This window comes from Triturus cristatus, chromosome 11 (assembly GCF_964204655.1).
Source record: "Triturus cristatus chromosome 11, aTriCri1.1, whole genome shotgun sequence".
Lineage (NCBI taxonomy): Eukaryota > Metazoa > Chordata > Amphibia > Caudata > Salamandridae > Triturus > Triturus cristatus.
In genome coordinates this window covers 1,109,365,681-1,109,386,213 of record NC_140594.1, presented here as the reverse complement: position 1 = coordinate 1,109,386,213, position 20,533 = coordinate 1,109,365,681, and the positions used below count along the sequence as shown (strand labels likewise).

Sequence of the window (20,533 nt, the reverse complement as noted above, 5' to 3'; positions counted from 1 at the left end):
AATTTTGATCCTTCCAAATGTTCTATCGTCTCTACTGATGCTAGCCTGAAGGGTCTTGGTGCATTCTTGTATCAAGGGGGCACAAATCCGGATAACACCATCATGTTTGTTTCAAGGAGCCTGAAAGGTGCTGAGTCTAGGTACTCAGTGATTGAGAGAGAAGCCCTTGCGGTCTATTGGGCCATTAAAAAGTTGAAAACATTTCTTTGGGGTACTTCCTTTGTAATAAGGACTGATCACAAGCCATTGTGTGAGGTATTGACAAGTAAAGGCATTGATTCGATTTCTCCAAGAATCTCTAAGTGGATTGTTGGGTTACAGGGTTTTGATTTTTCTGTCAAGCATGTTCCTGGTTCTGAGAACTTTGTTGCTGACACACTTTCAAGACTTGTTCCTATTTCTCAATCTGATGACCAAGCTGATCCAGCTTTCAGTCATTCTCATGATTTTGTTTGTGGGATTGACCATAAGGTAATTTCTCAAGAACGTTGGTCTGCTGCTTGTCAGAATTACGAGGTTATTCAGAATTTGTTGAATCTTATCCGTGATGGTTGGCACCACAAGGAACAGAGTGGATTGTCTGCAGAAGATTTTTGATCTGTGAAAGATCAGCTGTCTTGTTGTGAAGGAATGTTGTGGAGAGGTCACAGGTTAGTTCCACCACGGTCTTTAAGATTTGGATTGCATATCTAAAACTAAAGAGAGAGTGCTTTCTACTTATTGGTGGCCTAGAATGGAAATTCAGATTGAGCGTCTGGTTAGGGAGTGTGTTCAATGTTCCCTTAGTGAGAAAAGTTTGAAGATCAGGACTCAACCTATGGAAAAGAGGTCTCGTCCTAGTGGTCCGTGGAAAGACATAGCTCTTGATATTTTGGGACCTGTGCATGGTGATGGGTTTGACACTTTTGCTATTGTTGCCATTGATCTGTACTCCAGATGGCTGGAAATATCTTTTGTAAGAAATGTAAATACTAATACTGTGATTGACTTCCTTAAAAAGTTAATCTCTAGAGAAGGTATACCTGAAACCATACTGACTGATAATGGTGTTCAACTTCTCTAAGGATATGGATGATTTTCTTATTAATTGTGGGATTGTTCACAAGAAATGTGCCTTATATCACCCTGAGTCTAATGGTACTGTTGAGAGGTTCAATAGGGTCATAAAAGAAACCATCTCACTGGCGAAGCAGAACTGTCTTGATTGGAAGGAGGAGGTTTCAAAGAGAGTTGGTGTGTATCGCTTTGCGCCTCATTCTTCAACTGGGAAATCTCCCTTTCTTTCGTTTCATGGGAGACAACCTGATACTTTTCTGGAACCTCCATGGTTTAATAAATTTCTTTCTGACAGGTGTGGAGTTCCTGATCTAGTGTCCTGGAAGGAGAAATAACATCATAAGTGCTTGAAAAGTAAAGAAAAGTATGATGTGAGACATGCTATCAAATCCGCTAAGGTTGCTGTTGGTGATCTAGGCATGATCAAAAGACCTGGTTTCTGTGTTTCTGGTGCTAAATTCGAGACCTTTGAAAGTCATTAAAGGTTTTGATAATGCTGTGAGAACCTCTGACCATAGGGTTTGGAATTTAGGCAGGGTTGCTGTATGTGGTAAGAAGGATCATTTGAGTGATCGTCCCCATGATATTTGTAACAAGGGTGTCCCTGGTGTTTTAAAGAGATCTAGCAGAAAGTCTCGTGCTCCTTCATACTTGAATGACTATGTTGTATAATTTCACTATGATGTTTATATTGTATTATATTTTTCTTTTCTCTCATTCACATTTTGTGGTGTAACGGAGAAAGATGTGTTGTAATGTTACTTATTTATTTATCTTTTCCCTGACATCTATGTATTCTAGTGACATCTGTGTATTCTAGCTGCCCTGGCTCAAAGTTAGAACCTTGTGGATTTGATTACAGAGATGAGCCAGAGGCGGTTGGGTGGCTGAGCTATTAAACCTACTAACTTAAGAATAAACATCCAGGAAGAATTTCCTCTTCTCATGTCTTCATTCAAAGATTTTACTATTTATACAATTATTGGATATGCATAGATTCCTCAGTGGGCTAGCTGGTAATCACTGAGACTGCCCCACCTGGCACAGTGCTTCTGACACCAGGTATGTATCTTCCAGCTAGTGTATCTGAAAAAGGTCATGCCTGCTCAAATTTCCTGCTCTTGTGCACAGGATCAGTGTCAACAAGGACGTGTTTCAGGGAGAAAAGAAGAGTGTTGAGCATTTTTGCACCAATTTATTTATGATCTGGAAGCTAAAATAAATGCATCAATACACGGGAGCTCCTGCACGATTTACTAGCTATACAATGGCTTTCTTCTTCACAACGGACATCAGTTCACTCGACCACCCCTTAAGCATTACTTTCTTTAACTCTCTACATCAGTGGTTCTCAACTTTTTCACTTCTGGGGCCTCCGACGTCATCGTTACTGGGACCCCCACTGAATCATTATTGGAATCCGGAGATCCCCACGAGTCATTACTGGAAGTGGGGGACCTCGGCCTAAGCATTGTCGATGATTTGAACGGCGAAAACACACAAAACAAGAAGAAACAAAAACATTCAAACAAACAAACACACAAATGAGGACACATTTTAGTTAATTCATAAACACCTGAATGTGAAAAAAACTACATTTTAATAGAAAGGTTGTAGCTTGTTTAAAATCAATCGAGGACACTCATCGTCCATACTGTATTCTATTTGATGCACCTGCACTGCTCCCATGAATCAATCGGAGGATACTAATTAAATTTTTAGCCTCCAATTTCAAATTCATTCACATTTACAATAGGTTTTAAAATTTTCAATTGTACATTTAGCTTCTTTATTTATATACACTTTATTAAACTGTTAATATTATTTTATTTTCTAAGTAGTCGCGAACACCCTGAGGAGGCTTCGCGGACCCCCAGGGATCCCGGACCACAGGTTCGGAACTAATTCTCTACATCCTGCAAACACACCTCCTTCCAGCTGAAGCATCAGTTCCTTTCACTGTAGCAGGTTGAGAATTGAACTGAATTGAGTTTTCAGATTCAAGAGTAGAGGCTTGCTTGATTGTAAAGAGCATATGACATCAACGGCCCCATGTGCAGCCAAAGCAAACAGGACATTAAATATTTTACTAGCCACTCACCTTCTACTGCAACATAGCACAGACATTTGCCTGTGGTGGCCTCCAAAATGGAAGTTAGCTGGTCATCTACCTGGAACTTTGGGATATTCTGAAATGATGAGAATAATATTCAGCACTGAATGAGCATCAGAAACAGACTGTCAGTGCTGTGTCTGCTCATAAAGAACTGTCGCGTATCAAAAGTCACGTTGGCATAGTTACACAAATGGGGGATCATTTTCACACAGGTGTACGACCTATAACGAAGCAAGTATGTCCAGAAAAATGTGCAAAAGAAAAGGACTTGGGTGGAGAGGACAAAGATTAACTAGCTGACGTAAACATGTGCCAGTGTATTCCTATGGGTAAAAATGTATATATGACAACAAATAGAATGGACATACTTTCAAATAAAGAGTAAGCAACCATCAGGGGGCTCCTGGGTGTAGGTGGTAACAATGAAAATGTCCTTCAGGCATTAAGATTACAGACAAATCCCAAAAGACGGTAACACATACAATGGGCTTCGATGGCATTTCAGGTTTACTAACCATTTCCCCCCAAACTTGGTACATTTAAACCACAGTGGAAATACCACTGGGGGTGATGTGGATTTACTGAAACATTGAGGAGGTAAAATTGCATCATACGCGAAAAACATTTGCTATTACCACCAGCACAAATTTGGTGGTAAATGCAGAACAAAAGCTATTAAACAGGCAGTTTAGTTGTTCTGATCCACCTCTTCTATTTTTTTAATCTTAAATGAGGGGGTAACACCAGCCTCGGATTAACGACCTAAGCTTCAATGAGCTGTAGGGTGCATAAATAAACCGTCATAGGACAAGAGACCTGAGAACAGAGTGAGCAAAAATGTCTATCCTTACTGTACAACTGTAAGGGTTTGCTTTTACATTAGCTCCACGTGCCAGAGGGCCTGTGATAAAAGACCTCCAATTAGATTTTTGCCTGCTTGAGCTCTCCCTTGACCACCAAGCCGCAAGTTCCCCTGTCCTTCCAATCCACACTGCTATAAAAGTATGTTTACTGCAGGGCACTGTTTCCAGCAGTGAAGCATTTTGCAATTCTGTTTGAGCTCCTAGTCAAAGTTCTGTTTTTTCTCCTTGCACAGCTCGCTTCCTGGCTCAGATTGTTTATTGGTTTGATGTAGTTTTATAAGCACAAAGAGAACGGTCTTATGTCGCAGAATGCAAGACACAAAACAAAAAGAGAGAAAACCAAACAGTACTATTTAAAATAAAAACACATTAAAATCAACATTGGTACTTTCAGAGGATAATTGCACTTGCCCAATGTTTTTGGCAGAGGATCGAACCAGAATAGTAGAGACTGTAATGGAACTTCAATAGGAGGACCCTGAAAACAAGTTACGTCAGGTTACGTTTGAAAACTTAAATGGAAGATCAAGGTAGGCTATGGCGGGACACTGGGCCCACTGATTCCCAGCCATTTGCTCTGTCCGACAAGATCTCCAGACCAGCGTAAGCTCTTATATTACCAGCCACACCCATAAGCCAAGCCACAGAAGATCCTTTGAGATTGACAAAGAAGGCAAATGATCTGCCAATGTCAAAGCGGTGCTTCCTCAGCCGTGAAAGTCACACCAACTTCACTCCACCCCAACTAGAAGTCTTGATGTCAGTGGTATTGACCGAGCTTCACGCCCAAAAGGAAGATATCATTGAACGTTCATTCCCCTGGCATCACTGCAGAGAGTTAAGCTTTAAAAGCCCCATAGCGACTTCAGACATCGCCTGATTTCCCTCTATGGCTGCTACCTCAGCAACGAATGTCAACTGCAAGCTTGGTCAATGGACAGTTGGCCATTCAAGAGCCAAACAGTGGGGGCTCAGTTTCTTCAGGCTATTCATGTCTATTCTGCACCACCATGAAAGAGGATCATTAGCTCAGCACGCAATCAATTTCTAGGACCAGCTTCCACACCTTCATCTTTTAATAGGGTTTAGTACTGAGCATCGTGTAGCCTTATAGCCCGCTGCTGGGGACAATACTATAGCCTTATAGCCCGTCGGAGCGGGCTATACCGGCTATTAAAGGCCCAAGCCGAAGGCGATGGACTTTAACAAGGGACGGGACTTTAATAGCCGGTATAGCCCTGCTACGAAGGGCTATAAGAACATTCGGCCACTCGAAAACAGAATGTTCTAACAAATAAAACAAAGGCTTCTCGAAGCTCAGGGGATTTAAATCCTCTTCGAGCTCTGAGAGGTCTTTGTAAAACATTGGACTGTTGCTCGGAGGGCCTTTACCAACCCGTAGAAGCAGGGAGCTCTCCATTGTCTTCAATGGAGCTCCCAACATTCCAATGTTTTAATAGTTGTTAAAGCCCTGAACCAGAGTTATAGGCCAATACCTAGGGAGAGGGCCTTTAACAGCCCAAGGCAGAAGGGCTACATGTCTATTGGAACATTCCACGCACTAAAGGTAGAATGTTCTAAATTAAAAAAGGGAGAAACAGAAAAACAAACATCGGAATGTTGGAGGCGAAGGAATATTAGCCCCCCCCAACCCAGAGTCATTTCTTTGCTGTCAAGGGAGCACCCAACATTGCAATTTTTTATAAACGACAAATAATGAAGATTCGTCCGTTGAAGGATTAGAAAATGTAAGAGATTCTTGTAAATACTAGAATTGATGCATTGGAGGACTGTTTCCTGAAGAGGAACAGCACAGATGAGCACATTATACTCTGAACAGCTTTAGGGAGCCCGTTAATAGACGTACCTCTGAACTTGGACCAAGGTATTATCAACATAAAAGACATCCCTTACCCGAGGGAGACCAGTCCGTAGAGAACACGATACTGCCATTTAGGAATGTCTTGAAAGCTCTTTTCAACATATACTACCAATGAGTGACTCCGAAGGAGACACGCTGAAGCTGACACTAAGGACATAGCTTTTACTCTTGCAAGAGACAGGCGAAGGATGGGACACAGATAACAAGGGACCTTCCATAGGCCAAACATTATTCAACCGGCAATTTCCAACACAGAGATGGCTAAGTGCAGTCACATCTGAGCATTCAGAAAGGTATGGAAGGGTCAGAATCTGAACTCTTTGGCTTATTTTATCATTTAAACTTGATCTAAAAAGAGTTCCTGAGGAGTTCCTTTGATTCGGTTGTCAATAGTCAGTCTTGGACGAAGGATTATCTCTCTGAAGCCAGTCTTGGGTAAAGGCGACTTGGACACACTTCCTGTCGCTCTCACAATGACTGATTACCAGGCCTTCCACAAACATCTGAAACGCTGACTCTTAGCAAGACTTTTCGTAGCCCGAGCTAAACTTTATTTTGTACTTTGGCAGCACTTTTCACCTCACATTCTAGACCCCTCTTGAGTTATTTCAGTATCGCCTATTCTGGCTGAGTAATTCTCATTTTGGAGCACAATTAAGGGTACAGTTAACAGGAGTTATTCACCATGATGCTAATCCTCACATTATATGAACACACAAAAAACAACAGTGCGTTCACATTCTAAAAAGAACAGTTGTCAATGTTGTATTAGTTATATAGTTTTATTTGCCAGCCAGGCTTCCAGATGGACACTTACTAGAACCAATGAACAGAGGTCAGCTCTGTGCACAGAAAAGTCTGCTAGGAAGGAAATGTTTAGATCTGTTCTGGGTTTCAGCAGATAAGCATCCAGAAAGTGGAGCAATTAAAACAAAGCGATATTCTCTGAATACATGTGCGGCCATCTTTTCAATTTACCTGTGTGTGACATTTCCTTGTGATCATTTCCATATGTGACATCTCAATGCTTTTTGTGTGACACTTTGAGTGACACTCATAGCGAGTAGTAATGAGATGCATTTAAGCAATTATCTCATTATCTTTATTTCGATAAACTGCCTTAAAACCGCAGCAACACTGAAGTGCTCATGTGAGGTCACTAAGAGATCCCTTTCTAAAGATGGTCCGAGGCACCTGGCAGTTATGGGCCCTACTGTTCTTCCCAGTGTGGGCCTCCGGGCCCTGGGCTAGTAGAAGATTAGAGACCAGGACTGTTCGAGTCAGTCAGATCCTCTCCAAATAAACCTGCACATAGCAGCCATTTGCATAAGTGGACCATTTCCATTGCTTTTCAATCACTCGGTGTCCTGGTGATCAGTGCTTAATTTGTAAGAAAAACATAAGTGCCGGGGCTCTCGTCAGGAGGCAGCTTACACCAGCCCATTTCTCCTGTTAGAGCGGCCTAAAACAGAACCAACTACTGACCATGAAAGTGGGGAGAGGATGCGGCGTAATGGCCAGATCTGCCGACTTTGGAGGTGGAGAACCAGGTTAGAGTCTCGGCGTCAGCTCAACATCTTGTGACTCTGGGTAAATCACTTAATCTCCCCATGAATGAATGTGCCATTAACTGGTGCTCATGAAAAGCACCGGTGTTGATGATTAAGTGCAGGTGCTGAGCACTGGAAATCACTGGCTCAAATTAAATACTGCTTGTGCTGTGAGTACACTGACATCCACCCACTTCCAATACCTATCAAGGGAAGTGAAGGGTTCTTATTTTTCAGGAGTTGGAGCCAAGAGGCAGCGGAAAAACTCCCACACCTGGAGGAAGTGCCAATACCAGAGGGAAACCCACCCAAGGCACCCCTCGGTTTATACGATCTCAGAGGTACAGGATATTTAGAGCGGTGGACTGGCACCTCAAATCAGCACTACCACCAGGAGTTGGATGATTCCCTACTACCCTCCACCTCCAAACTAGGCTGCTGGACTTTAAGGTAACTTAGATAGTGCTAAGAAGTTACCACAGTGGTGTCTCAGCACTATCTAAATTCCTGTAAAAAGACAATAACAAAATTGTGCTTGTGAGGCACTAGCCATTCTTAATTTCTTACAAACCAGGAACCTCCTGACACCCTCACTTCTTCCTTTTCTCCTGCCCATTTTTCACTTTGACATACACTCCTCACGCTTCCTTTGCCCTGTCCCACTTTTCCCCTTTGTTCACTCTCTTGTACTACTTTTGTTATCGTCCTCCCCCACAAACTCCATCTTTCCTTACCACCATCTCCTTGAGGTGCTTCCTAGTTTTCCCTCTTTTATCTAAGTCCAGTATCTTTCCAGCTGTTTCTTATGTCCGCTTTCCTCTCTTCTCTTTTATCTCTTCTCTCCCTTATATTGTCTATCCCTAACCTCACTTCTTTTGTCTCTTTCCTACCCTCTTCCTTTTTTCTTGTCTCACTAAACACTACACTTTCCTGCTTTTTCATGTCTCTTTTTTCACTGCCCATATAACTCCACATTTTTTTCTCTCTACTCCCTTTATATTCAAACTTCCCAGTCACCTTTCCATACTCCTCCTTTGTTTTTACCTCTGTTCTCAGGTCTCTTCCCCTTTTGTCCCACTCCTCTCACTGACCTTTCATTCTCTTATCTTTTAAGCTCTGTCATCTGTTTTGTCTCTCGCTCTTTCTCCTCCTATCTAATCTCGTTCACTGTCTTTTCCTCCCCATCATTTTCTTCTCCTCCTTTTTTCTGCCCTCTCTCTTACCACGGTCCTTCTTCCCTTTGTGTGTTCTTGTCAATGGCCTCCCTCTTAACCCTCCATCAGTGTTGACATCACATGGCAAGTATACATCCATTTTGGACAGCCGGTCACTCCTTTGGACTACCAAGAAGGGTTTACTTAGTTCCAAATATAACTCATTTGGTAAAGTAACATAATTCACTTGAGGAAGCAATGCTTTGGACATGTAATGTCACTTTCATTATTGTTCACTCTTATTACTTATTGGAACGTAAACTATGCGCGGACCACAAAACTTGCTTGCTAGGGGTATGAATACATTTGGGCAAACCTGGCTTTTTTATTTGGGCTCAGAATGTCTTTGATGACCCCCCTCAGGATCTTTTTTTTTACTTTTAACACTATGAGGCTGTGTCTTGGGAAAGGTAGGTGCAGGTACTCATTCAGGCACTATCTTCACTTGTCCCCCACTCAAAGGCCAGTCTGTACAGTAAGGCACCGCTTATCTTACCCCCCCTTACTTTAATTGGTTACTGAACATCCCACGCCAAATATGATGATTGAGGAAAATCAGACACAGTAGAGTAAATGATTTGCCTAAAGTCACATGATTTCAAAAATGGAGTCGCTGGGATTTGAACCTAGGCACCCATGTCAGATAGTGCAATATAGCTGGGAGGACAAGACACTCATTATCAATATTCTGGTGCATCCATCACACCCTCCGCTATTCTGGAACCCAGGCTCTGCTAGGCACCTGGAGGCAGCAGACTGACCAGTAGAGCAGGCAATAAATAGGCAATGCCACGCTGAACGCCTTGTGCAATAGTAATACAAAGGCAGAAAGGAGCTCGAATTGTGAGACTAATGCATTTCAGTACAATAATGTGTGCGGGGACAAGCACGGAAAAGCATTAGTCTAACCCTTGAGGCGTGGCACATGGCAGTGCTGCATGTGCATCTTGGCTGCTCAAAGGCAAGTCCTGTGAGGTTAAGCAGACCGGCCTGAGGCATCATAAGAGGTGTGGAGGTGATAGTCCAGTACAACAGTCAGGCATGGGCAGGGCAACAGAAGGTGGTAGGCCAGGCTGAGTTCTGAACTCAGTGCAATGTTTCACCAGCAGACATTGTGGGAACATGGCAGTAGCAAGATTTCAGTATCCTTTTCATGCCACGCGGAGACCGCCTCGGCCCTCCATCCCTAATGGTTACTAGTACTGTAATAGAGGTAAGACTCTGGAATGTAGCCCAAGTTGGCAAGTTTTTCCCACATTTATTCAAGCAAGTTCAAACTGGCAAACATAAACCTGATGAACACATATGAATGTAAAACTGGGCAGGAGACGGTGTGATGCAGCAATCGGGATGTTAGGTTGTAGCTGTGAGATCAAGGGATCGGATTCATCATGGGCCCACCAAATAGTGGACGGATGAGAGTGGTATCTGGAGAGGTGGTAGAAGGATATGGAAATGCCATCCCAGTGAACTGCACAAAATTACTGTACCTTCTTTTCCTAAAAGTGAGAACTGGGCAGAGCTGCACCAACTGAGGTGCGACAACTGTTGACAACTAGATTGGACTCTCAAACTTTGAGCTCCATGTATTTCTTTATATATTCCTTATCATGGCACTACTGGTGGCAAAGGCTAGAGACAGGTGAACCATGAGCCATATCGCAGGAAATTATCATCACCTCTGGGACTGAAAGGAAAGCATTGTGCTTGCTGTAACGTAACATCTCACGATGTTTGGCCACCAAGGTTACGCTGGCGCATCATAAATCCAGCATAATTTAACTGGACCCTCAAGAAGCAGGACAAGCTATTTTAGAATAGGTAAAAACTCATCTTTTAACAGATGTCCCTGAAAAGAAAATTAAACGGGTTACAAATCTACATCTGACTGGATATGTGATCTCTACCTGATTTAATCCACATCAGACATAAATCTCCCAGCACCAAGAGGTCAGTATCATCCAGGATAATACAACAAAAGATATAGTAGGGCAGGTGGTGGTCTGGTCAGCCATCACTCCTAGATACTGGAGTACCGCAAGATGTTCGCAGGTATTGGGCTTAACCCTGCATGACTGCTGGCTCTATCCAACAGCAGGACATGTAAGGTATAACTAGGTCTAACCCTCAATCTCTTGGAAACGGGCCCAACTGTTCCACATTAGCATACTCGGCCACCATAGCTAGATCTTCGAGAATTGGAATACCTGAGCTCTAACACGGTTCAATCTCCATTGCATTGAATTCTTTCAAATTAATCTACTCTCACAACCACACCAGCTCTGCTTTAATGGCCTAAAACTTTCAACATGCCTGTATCCTTCTTAGCAGGGCAAGTAAAGTAAACTAGTCCGAGCCTTTCTGAACCAGAATAGGTCAACTCTGGTGGTGCATCCCACATGGCTCCTTTACATTCAGGTAAAACTGAGCCTAACATTTCTTCTACCTTCCTATTTATGACAGGTATAGGAAAGTGCCCCTTTTTGCATGATTACCCCCCAATTGTTGTCTGACTTCTGATGCATTTTTTTTTGTACATTTTTTATTATTAAAACATTTTGTTGAATAACATTGATCTGTACTTACAATTTCACTGCTTGATGTTACACCGTTACAGTCAATTAATACAAGTTTTTACTTTTGCGCACACAAGCTTCCACTAGTTTCACATGTCTTCGTCCGAGTCGCTGTCCTCCACTGGAGAGTTGCAGATGTTTCCCCTATATATGTTCTATTTACCCCACACTCTTTCCCATTTTTTGGACATTTCCTATTGGTAAATGTGGCCTTCTCCGTTACCATGATCAAGTCCATGTCATTACACCAGTTCCGCAGCGTCAGTGTGCACTGGGTCCCTGCCAATCAAGTTCTCTGTGCCTGTGTTCTTTCCCAAAACTGTACATTTGTTTCCACAACTGGCACACCTCTGCCCCACATGTAAACTCCTTTAAAAGGTACCAGTGGCACCAAGGGCCTTGTGACTAGACAGGGTCTCTAAGAGCTGCAACATGTATTGTGCCACCCTCAGGGACACATCACCTAACACCTATACACTACCATTGCAGACTGTGTGTTTAGATGCAGACAAAACTTAAGAGTCGACACGGTACGCATCTGTTTGTGCCATACCTACCAAACACTGCCTGTGGCATAGGCAAGTCACTCCTCTAGCAGGGTGCACTATGTCACAGGCGAGGGCACAGCGCCGTATAAATATGCCCCTACACTGTCTAAGTCCATTCTTAGACATTGTAAGTGCAGTGAAGCCATATTGAGTACCTGGGCTGGGAGATTGTCATTATGAACTCCACAGCTCCACGATGGCTTTACTGAATGCTAAGAAGTTTGATACCAAACATGTCCACACAATAAACTCACACTAATGCCGATGCTGGATTTACTGTAAAATGACTCAGAGGGCTACTTAGAGATGCCCCCTGAAAAATGACTGGACCACTAGTGTGTGGCTGACTGGTCGGCAACAGCTTGCCACTTCCAGACATGTTTTTGACATCCTTGAGGGGGGAGCTATTGTGTTCTTGTGGGTCGGAAACAAAGCCTGATATGGGTGGAGGTGCTTCTCACCTACCCCCAAGCAGGAACAGCATTTAGGGCGGTGAGCCTCAAAGGCTTCAAGCCCTTTGCTATGCTAGCCAGGGCCTCTCCAGCTAGTAGAGATTCCCGCTCCCCTTGACCAAGCCCCACTTCTGGCAGCAAGGTCAGAAAGAAACTTAGCCAGCAGGAGACGCGTGTCTCCTTTTAGCGAAGATCACCCCTAAGGTGCCCTGGACCAAGGTGACCCCTCCTTCAAATATCCTCCATCTTGAATGAAAGGATTTTAGCCAATCAGGTTAGGGGATGCCTGCTCCCCAAAGGGAGGGGACATACAAAGGGTGTAGTCACCCTAAACGTTAGACAGCCCATTGGCTACTACCTGTTAGGCTATTATCGCCCCTAAATTCAGTATTTAGGGGCACCCCTGAACCTGGATCCTCAGATTCCTCCAACCTACTAAGACGGAGGATGAAAGAAGACACAGTGCAGCAAAGCCTAAGTCAACTACTGACTTGGCCCCAGCCCTACCAGCTTGTCTTCCGCTTAGAGAACCTGCAAAGCAGTCAACGTCGGCCCTGTGGCCAGCGACTTCCAGAAACCCTGCTCACTATTCAACGAAGGCCAGATCGCCCAAGGACAGCAGCCTTGTCCAGACAAATCCATCTACAAGGACTCCGGATCCACTCCGGATCCAGGTGGATCCGGGTTTCCTGCCCACTCAGCACCCGATGCCCATTGCCCGAGTCTGATCAGCTCACCTGTCCAGTGAAGTTTCCCCAGTGATCCTGACTTCGACTCCATTGGTGGCTGCCCCCTCCTGGACTCCATGAAGACACCTGCAGCCTTAATACGAAGGGTCCCCCTGACCATGCTGGCTCCGGTAAAGGAAATCCGACACCAAAAGGCACCACTGCATCCTCAGCCCCCAGATCTTGGGGAGCCCAGCCGACGATGCCCAGAGCTCCATCGAAATCCCAACTTACCTGCCTAGCTGGTGGTCACCTTCGTCCAGCCTCCTGGTCCGAGCATGCAGCCTCTTTGTCGGACCGAGATTCCTATTCACTTGTATTGGGCCGCCAAAGCTGATTTGCGCCCTGCACCCACTGCCCCTGTGCCGCTTATGCTGTAGGTTTGGTGCTTCCTTGTGGACCCCCTTGTGCCTGCATTAACCCGGGGCCTGTGCCTTGAAACCGTGGGTACCTACCTGTAACCAGCACCACTTGTGGCTGCCCCCAGTCTCCATTGACTAACATTGTGCCCAGTGACCTCTGCACCCAGCTGCACAAGTGCCGCTGTGGTGTAGTACCCACCTTGGTCCGACCCTTGCCCAGTGTTGGTCTAGACCCCCGAAGACTGGATGTTTATGTCAAATACTTGCCTGTAATTGTGCATAACTGTAATCCTTCCGTAGGATTGCATTGCATTTCTGCCTATTGCACGAAATGTCTAACTCTTACATTTGCTAAGTTTGCTACTGTTTGATTGACATTACCAAAGTATTTTTTATGCTCCTCTAAAGTATTTCAATGCCTTTACAACACAATACCTACAGTATTTGAAAAGTACTGCTAGTCCTAAAATTGCTACTTACCTGCAACTGAGTTCCAAAATAAAATAAATATTGTTTTATACAAAACAATTGGGCTTGGATTTAGTCTTTGAGCATGCATAATCATTTCTTGCCTGAGTGTGTACAATAAATGCTCAACAAAGCCCTCTGATAAGCCTAACTGCTCGACCACACTACCAAAAATAGAGCTTTTAGTATTATCTACTTAAGCCTCGGTAAGCCTCTGGGGATCCACTGGACTCTGTGAACACTATACCTTTCTTTGGTATAGTATATACAGAGCTAGCTTGCTACAACAGGTCATCCATTACTGTAGCTAATATTTAATCATACTTGGACCCACAATAATAAGCACACCTCACAAGTAAGTGGGCCTATCCCTCCCCCGACAGTACCCAGTGCTCAAAGACCAGGGCATGTCAGCTTCACTGACGCTTACCACGCCATCTCACTTGGATGCTCCAGGACATAAGTTCCAACTGGGCATATACCAGTATTGGGCAAGAATGACCAAACACAAACACCAGTCGGACCTAATGCTTGAGCACACAGACTGAAAGCAAGTCAGATAAAAGCCGGACTACCCTACCTTAAAACCTTCATCTTTCAAAACCAACTCAAGTCAGCACCAACAGTACTGAACCACAAAATATACCCAGTTCCTCCAGAATAAGATAAACGTTATCTGTTTTACACTATTGATCCTGGATTGTCTAGAAAGAGAGGTCCAGTCTAGGGTAGGACCAGTCTAAGGTAAGACAATTCTGGAAATTCACCTAAGACATCACTAACAAGGGTCTGCCAGATTGCCCTTGCAATAAGCAGATTTCGCCCCTTTGGAAGAGGTGGATAAGTGGCAAAATATCACTTTGCCCAGGGTTGCAAATATTAATGCACCTGCCCTGAAGGCAGCTCCAAATTCCATGTTGATACTACACCGCTAGCCAGTTCGCTTTCCACTAGGCATGATCTTCCATCACAAGTGGTTCCTAAAGACGCAAGAGAAGTGAGTTCCTACTAAGCCTTAACCTTGCTCAAGTGTGACTTGTCCAGACCCAGGCCCTATGCTCCACACAGGGGTTCCTCTAGAACTAGGGCACATGCTCCAACAGGGGTAGTTTGGAATTCATTCTTACCAGGATCTTGTTCACAGCTTTGGATTTCTTCCGGTACAAGTAGTAGAAGAGCCCCGAGAAAGCAACACTGGAGGTGAGGCAGATGGCTTCAAACGGAGAGATGCTGAGGCCATCCATGGCAACAGGTAGGGTGTCTCCACCTATATAAAGAAAACATGAAGCAATATTATCACACTCCTCTATACTCAAAAGGTACTACTTTGAGCTGGGAGTAGTTCGACCTCCCCGAATTTTAAGGGCCTTTATAAATATTTTAAGGTCATAATTAAAGTATTGATCTCAAATACAAATTTACTGAAAAAAGACTTTTTTATACATTCAAATCATAACATTAAAATGCATTTTCTTAAATGAACTTCAGCGCAAGGTTATTGCAGTTACATTCCAAAACCTAAAGGGTACTGACATTTCTTATTGGGACATGAATAGCACCGGCCTGTTGTGCAGTGTCCCCTGCCCTTCTTTCCAAGTGAGAGTATCATGTTTTAGGACTTGTTGCTCATCTAATGTGCCTAATACCGAGGCCTGTCCTTTGATGCAAGTACCATCCTGGACCTGGATGGGCGCACCAAGCGCCCTCTCCATAGTTAGTGGCAGTGGACAACTGTCCCAGTCACCGGTTCTAGTAGGCAGAATGGTGGTGGCTTCATACTGTGTCTTAGTAATCATATAATGTGTCCAAACCTTTTTACCTGGGTCACAGGATTATTGGCCTACCGACCAACTTGTGTGAAGTTCAGCTGCTACAAGCTAACCTGAATCCTTGTGCTAACTTTCTACCGTGTGTGTGGTTGTATGTATGTGTGTGACCTGTGTGTTACACACAGTGCATGTCTGAGTGAACCAAAGTTAAGGAGATTTGTAGGTTCCAATATGGAAGCCCTTGGCCTGTTCAAGTACACAATATGGAGATAAAGATACTTTACAAGACATTGAAAGAGTACTACTGTCATTCTTGAATGTGGAGGGAGGTAACACGTGCACTGAAGTGGGAAAAGAGGTGGCAGGCTTCCACTTAATAAATCAATAAGGTCGTTTTGCTTTTGCTCCAGACGTGACTAATTAGTCTTCCTGAACACTGCCATTTGGTAGATGGTGGCGTTGAACGGCGAGACCTGTTGTACCTGTTGTTCAGAGTGTGAACTGTCCTTAAGAAAATGTCTTGTCTCTCTTCCTGATCACTGTTGGTGCAGCTGTTGGTAGTCAGGGGCAGACTGTTGCCCCTGTAAGGAGCATCAATCTAGGCAAAGGATGGGAGACAGCCTGAGAAGAACACAGAAAAGGGGAAAAGACCAAACCCAGCTCTAAATGTGTAGAAGGAGAATACAAATCCCCTGTCTGCTGCACTTACATAAGAGCTGGAGCGGATGACTCACTTGTTGTTCCAGTTCCACGTTCTTTTTGACCAACGAAGGAGTGATCCATACTACTGCCTAACTAGAGCTTGTGTCTGCCTGACAGCCAGCTTCCGAGATGTGAAGGAACATGACCTGGAGTGTGATCTGGTGGAACACCTGCCTCCCTGTCCTGGAACACCTGGAAGTACCCTGCCTGGAAGGAGTGAGCCAGCAGTGCAAGAGCAGCATGGTACCAGTGTGGGCAAGAGCCGCTGATTCAGGTTCTGAGAGCCAATCTAACAGAAATTCTTGACAAGAGTATCTGGCATACTGGCACGGAGCCATGTTGGGGTCTGCCCGAGAATATGTTGTCATCAAAATCAGCCAATTGAGTCTGTGGCACTGTTCCCAGGTGAGCCTGAGACAGACTCTGCGTCACAGCCGTGGCACTTGCCTCAAGGTTGCCTGAGAGTCTTGCACAGCTGAAGAAATGACTACTGACAAGCCAGAGCAGTCGCCTAACTGAGCCTGAAACAGACTGCCATCGCAGCCATTTCCACAGTCCAAAGTGTGCCAGACTGGTCTGTGCCACTGAAGAAGAGAATTTTGCCAAGCACCTGTCACTGCCCAAGAGTGCCCGACTATGTGGTGGTGAGCCCTGTGACACTTTTCAAACGTGTGCCCGAGTGGACTTTGCTGCCGTAAACATACAGCAATAATAAAAAGACATTTGTGCAGCATCAGCAGTGTTGAAGTTATCAATGAAGTTAATGGAGACGTCATATCACCAGTTAAGCCATTTATAGTATGTGTGTGTATATATATATATATATATTCACTGAAAAAACCATAGGTTTCACACGTTATAGTTAGCTGGACATTTTACTGATAAAAAACCAATGAAATTCCCCCGTTATAGTTACTGTAGGCAACTATAACTCACGCGACCGCAATCCTCTGCAGAGAACTCGCGTCTGAATATTAATGCAAGCAGTGACTAATGATTTTTACAGAGTGAACATATGATCTCTGTCCCCCAAGTAAATTCAAATAGAAATAGATATCTGAAACGAACAATTTCGTATGTACAGCCCTGCAAAGGACCCCAGGACATGGATTATATTGTAACTAAGGCAAGTGCCTAGTGAAACATCACTTCAAATATAATGTGACTGAGTTCATATTCCTATTGTAAAGGCAAATGCCCAATATTGTCATTGATTTCTTAAATAAGATATTTATATAAAATGCATCAATGATCTAATCCACTTATTTCTCAAGTGAGACTATTACCTTAAATTGGCACCTGCTATTGTTTGCTGTGCACTTCTCAAAGCATGTTAATGTGCCAGATTGTATCAACCTCCATGAATGAATTTTTATTTTTTATTTTGAAAGGATAAATCAGGGTTGATTTTTAAAAAAATTTACTTTGGGTGGTGCAGCTGGGAACAATATTTGTGAATACCAAATACTAAATATATATATATTTATTTGTTTATTTTCAGGCGAAATGCCGAAACGCGTCGTCAGTCTATCCTGTATTGCACTGTTGAAATAAATTAAATTACAAGTACCCTGTTGGCTCGTGGTGCAGCTCCTTCCCTCTCCGCCACAAAAAAGTATGTGGGAGGTTATTTGTGTGCATATATATATATATTATCAAACACAAAAACATATAGAGAGAAAGAGAATAAAAGCTTTCGCCATCATACTCACTCGTAACACATATGATCATGCAGAAAAAATACAGGTGTGAGGCAGGAATGGACTAACATCATCTTTATAGAATCTAGTCGACCCCACCAAGATAAAAACAAGGGGTGCCAGCGCGATGTGGAAGTAATTAAAGTAGATTGGAGGTTCTTAAGGTTGAGTGATACAGTATCTTTAATAGAAGGAGTAAACCATAGACCCAAGTATTTAATCTTTGTAGGACTCCAGTGGAAAGAAGAAGATACAAAATCAGCATGAAAACAATACTTATTTAACGGAAGAATTTCACACTTATCTACATTGAGTTTATAACCTGAAACTGCAGAAAAACTAGAGACTTCTGAAAGGAAAGCCGGCAATGAGATCTGAGGGTTAGAAATAAATAAAAGAATATCGTCAGCATATGCCGAGAGCTTTAGATGTTTATCGCCATAAGGAAAACCAGTAATAGTTTTGTTCATCCGGATTTTAGATAAGAAGGGTTCTAGAGCTAAAATAAATAAAAGGGGAGAAAGAGGACAACCTTGCCCGACACCTCTAAGAAGTGAGAAAGAAGCGGAAACAAGTCCATTAGCTAAAATAAATGATCTTGGAAAAGTATAGAGTAATGAAATATAACAAAGAAATTTAGGGCCAAAACCAAACCAAGTAAGAGTTGAAAAGATAAACTGCCAATTAACCCTATCAAAGGCTTTCTCAGCATCCAAGGCTACAGCTGCTAACGAAGATTTATGGGAATGAGATTTACTAAGTACATTAAAAAAGAGCCGAGTGTTATCAGAGAGGTGGCGACCCTTAATGAAGCCACATTGTTCTTTACCTATTAATTTTGGTAAAATGCTATCGAGACGAAGCGCAAGAATCTTCGCAAAGATCTTATAATCTAAATTGATTAGAGAAATAGGTCTATAATTTTTGCATAATGTATGGTCTTTACCTTCTTTAGGAAGGAGACAAATCAAAGCCTCTTGAAATGAACTCTCGGATCTCTGGGAAGTGATAAAAAACAAGAATAAGTTAAGTAATTTGGGAATAAGCAAATTGGAAAAATGAGTATAAAATTCTATAGTAAAACCATCAGGTCCTGGAGCTTTCCCTTCTTTAAGCGAGTGAATAGCTTTGAGGAGGTCATTAGAGTGTATATCAGTTTCCAGAGAGGAGAAATCTACATCCAAAGAAGGAGGTGGAGGAATAGAGGCTAAATATTGATCAATGTCCGATAAAGGAGGCGAAGATTCGGGTGTGTAAAGTGATTTGTAAAAATTGGAAAACTCTAAAAGAATGTCTTCGTCATTATGAAGTACGGTATTAGGTGAAGATATGATAGACTCAATTTTAGTACGTTCTTGCTTGATTTTGAGATATTTAGCAAGAAGGTTGCCAGACTTGTTTTGCGCACTATAGAATTTCGCGCTAGACTTAAGCAAATATAGATTCGCAGAATTAGTAGAAAGTTTATTAAAAGAAAGTTTGGCATTAATAAGTTCTTCTAAGGTAGACTGGCTTTTTGTTAGATAATAGTGGTGTTCCAATTTTTTAATTTGTAAATTAAGAGCCTGAGATGAAAGAGAAGCTCCCTGCCGCTTCTGAGCAACAAAGGATATGATAAAATCTCTAGAGGCAGCTTTAAAGGAATCCCATACAAGTTGAGGATACAGCTGGGGGGATTCGTTTTCCTCAAAAAATAAGGAGGCAAAATCGAGAAAGGCTGGTGTGAACGTAGGGTCTAATAAAAGAGTGTTATTAAATCTCCAGCATCTAGTATCTTTAGTGGGAGGAAGTAGATCTAAACTTAAGGAAACTGGGGCATGATCAGTAATTAGAATAGACCCTATGTCTGAATGAGAAATGTGTTGGAAATAAAGAGGTAATCTATTCGGGATTGTGAAGAATGAGCAGGTGAATAATAAGTGTATTCTCGTAGTGTGGGGTGACAAAGTCTCCAAGAATCTACAAGTGACCTTTGAGAAATAGTGGAGGTAAATTGAGAATGTATAGAGGAAGGGATGAACCTGGAGTTGAAATTCCTATCAATAAAGGGGTCTACAATCATATTACAGTCCCCACCAAAAATCAAATACTCATCACTGCATTGCATTAAAAGGGAAAGAATTTGGGGCCAAAACAATTTGTCCTGAGTAGTGGGAGCATAAATATTAAAAATAGAAAGGGGAATCGTGTTAATCAGTAAGGAGATCACAACCCATCTACCCTCGGAGTCAGTACCCTGCCGAATTAGCTGGACATCCAAGCGTTTATGACAGAGAATAGCTACACCATTGCGTTTTCCTGAGCCAGATGATGCAAAAACATGGCCTACCCAATTCCGTCGTAATTTAACTATTTCAGTATCTGGTATATGAATTTCCTGTAAAAGAGCAATATCTCCCTTCAGATTCGCAATATGTGACAAAACTCGTTGGCGTTTGATAGGAGAACCCAAACCTTTAACATTCCAAGATATAATATTTAACGACATTTAAATCCTATGTAAAATTAGTCAAAACAATGAAAACAGTTCTTGAAAAAGTATGCCAT

The 20,533-nt window shown here is 42.9% G+C and overlaps 1 protein-coding gene across 5 annotated transcripts in view; it reads right to left on the bottom strand.

Moving 5' to 3' along the window:
- LOC146786095 (mitochondrial ubiquitin ligase activator of nfkb 1-A-like) overlaps positions 1–20,533 on the bottom strand; it is a 45,146-nt gene that overhangs the window by 8,031 nt on the left and 16,582 nt on the right. For 4 of the 5 annotated variants that reach the window (XM_085635583.1, XM_085635585.1, XM_085635587.1 and 1 more), the window contains 2 exons: positions 14,943–15,082; positions 3,158–3,245 (listed from right to left, as the gene is read on the bottom strand). In XM_085635583.1, coding sequence (XP_085491709.1) covers positions 3,158–3,245; positions 14,943–15,059 — 205 coding nt within the window. In that variant the 5' untranslated portion in view covers positions 15,060–15,082. Of the gene's footprint in view, positions 1–3,157; positions 3,246–14,942; positions 15,083–18,932; positions 18,980–20,533 lie in introns of those variants that run through there. The other variant, XM_085635586.1, reaches the window with a different exon arrangement.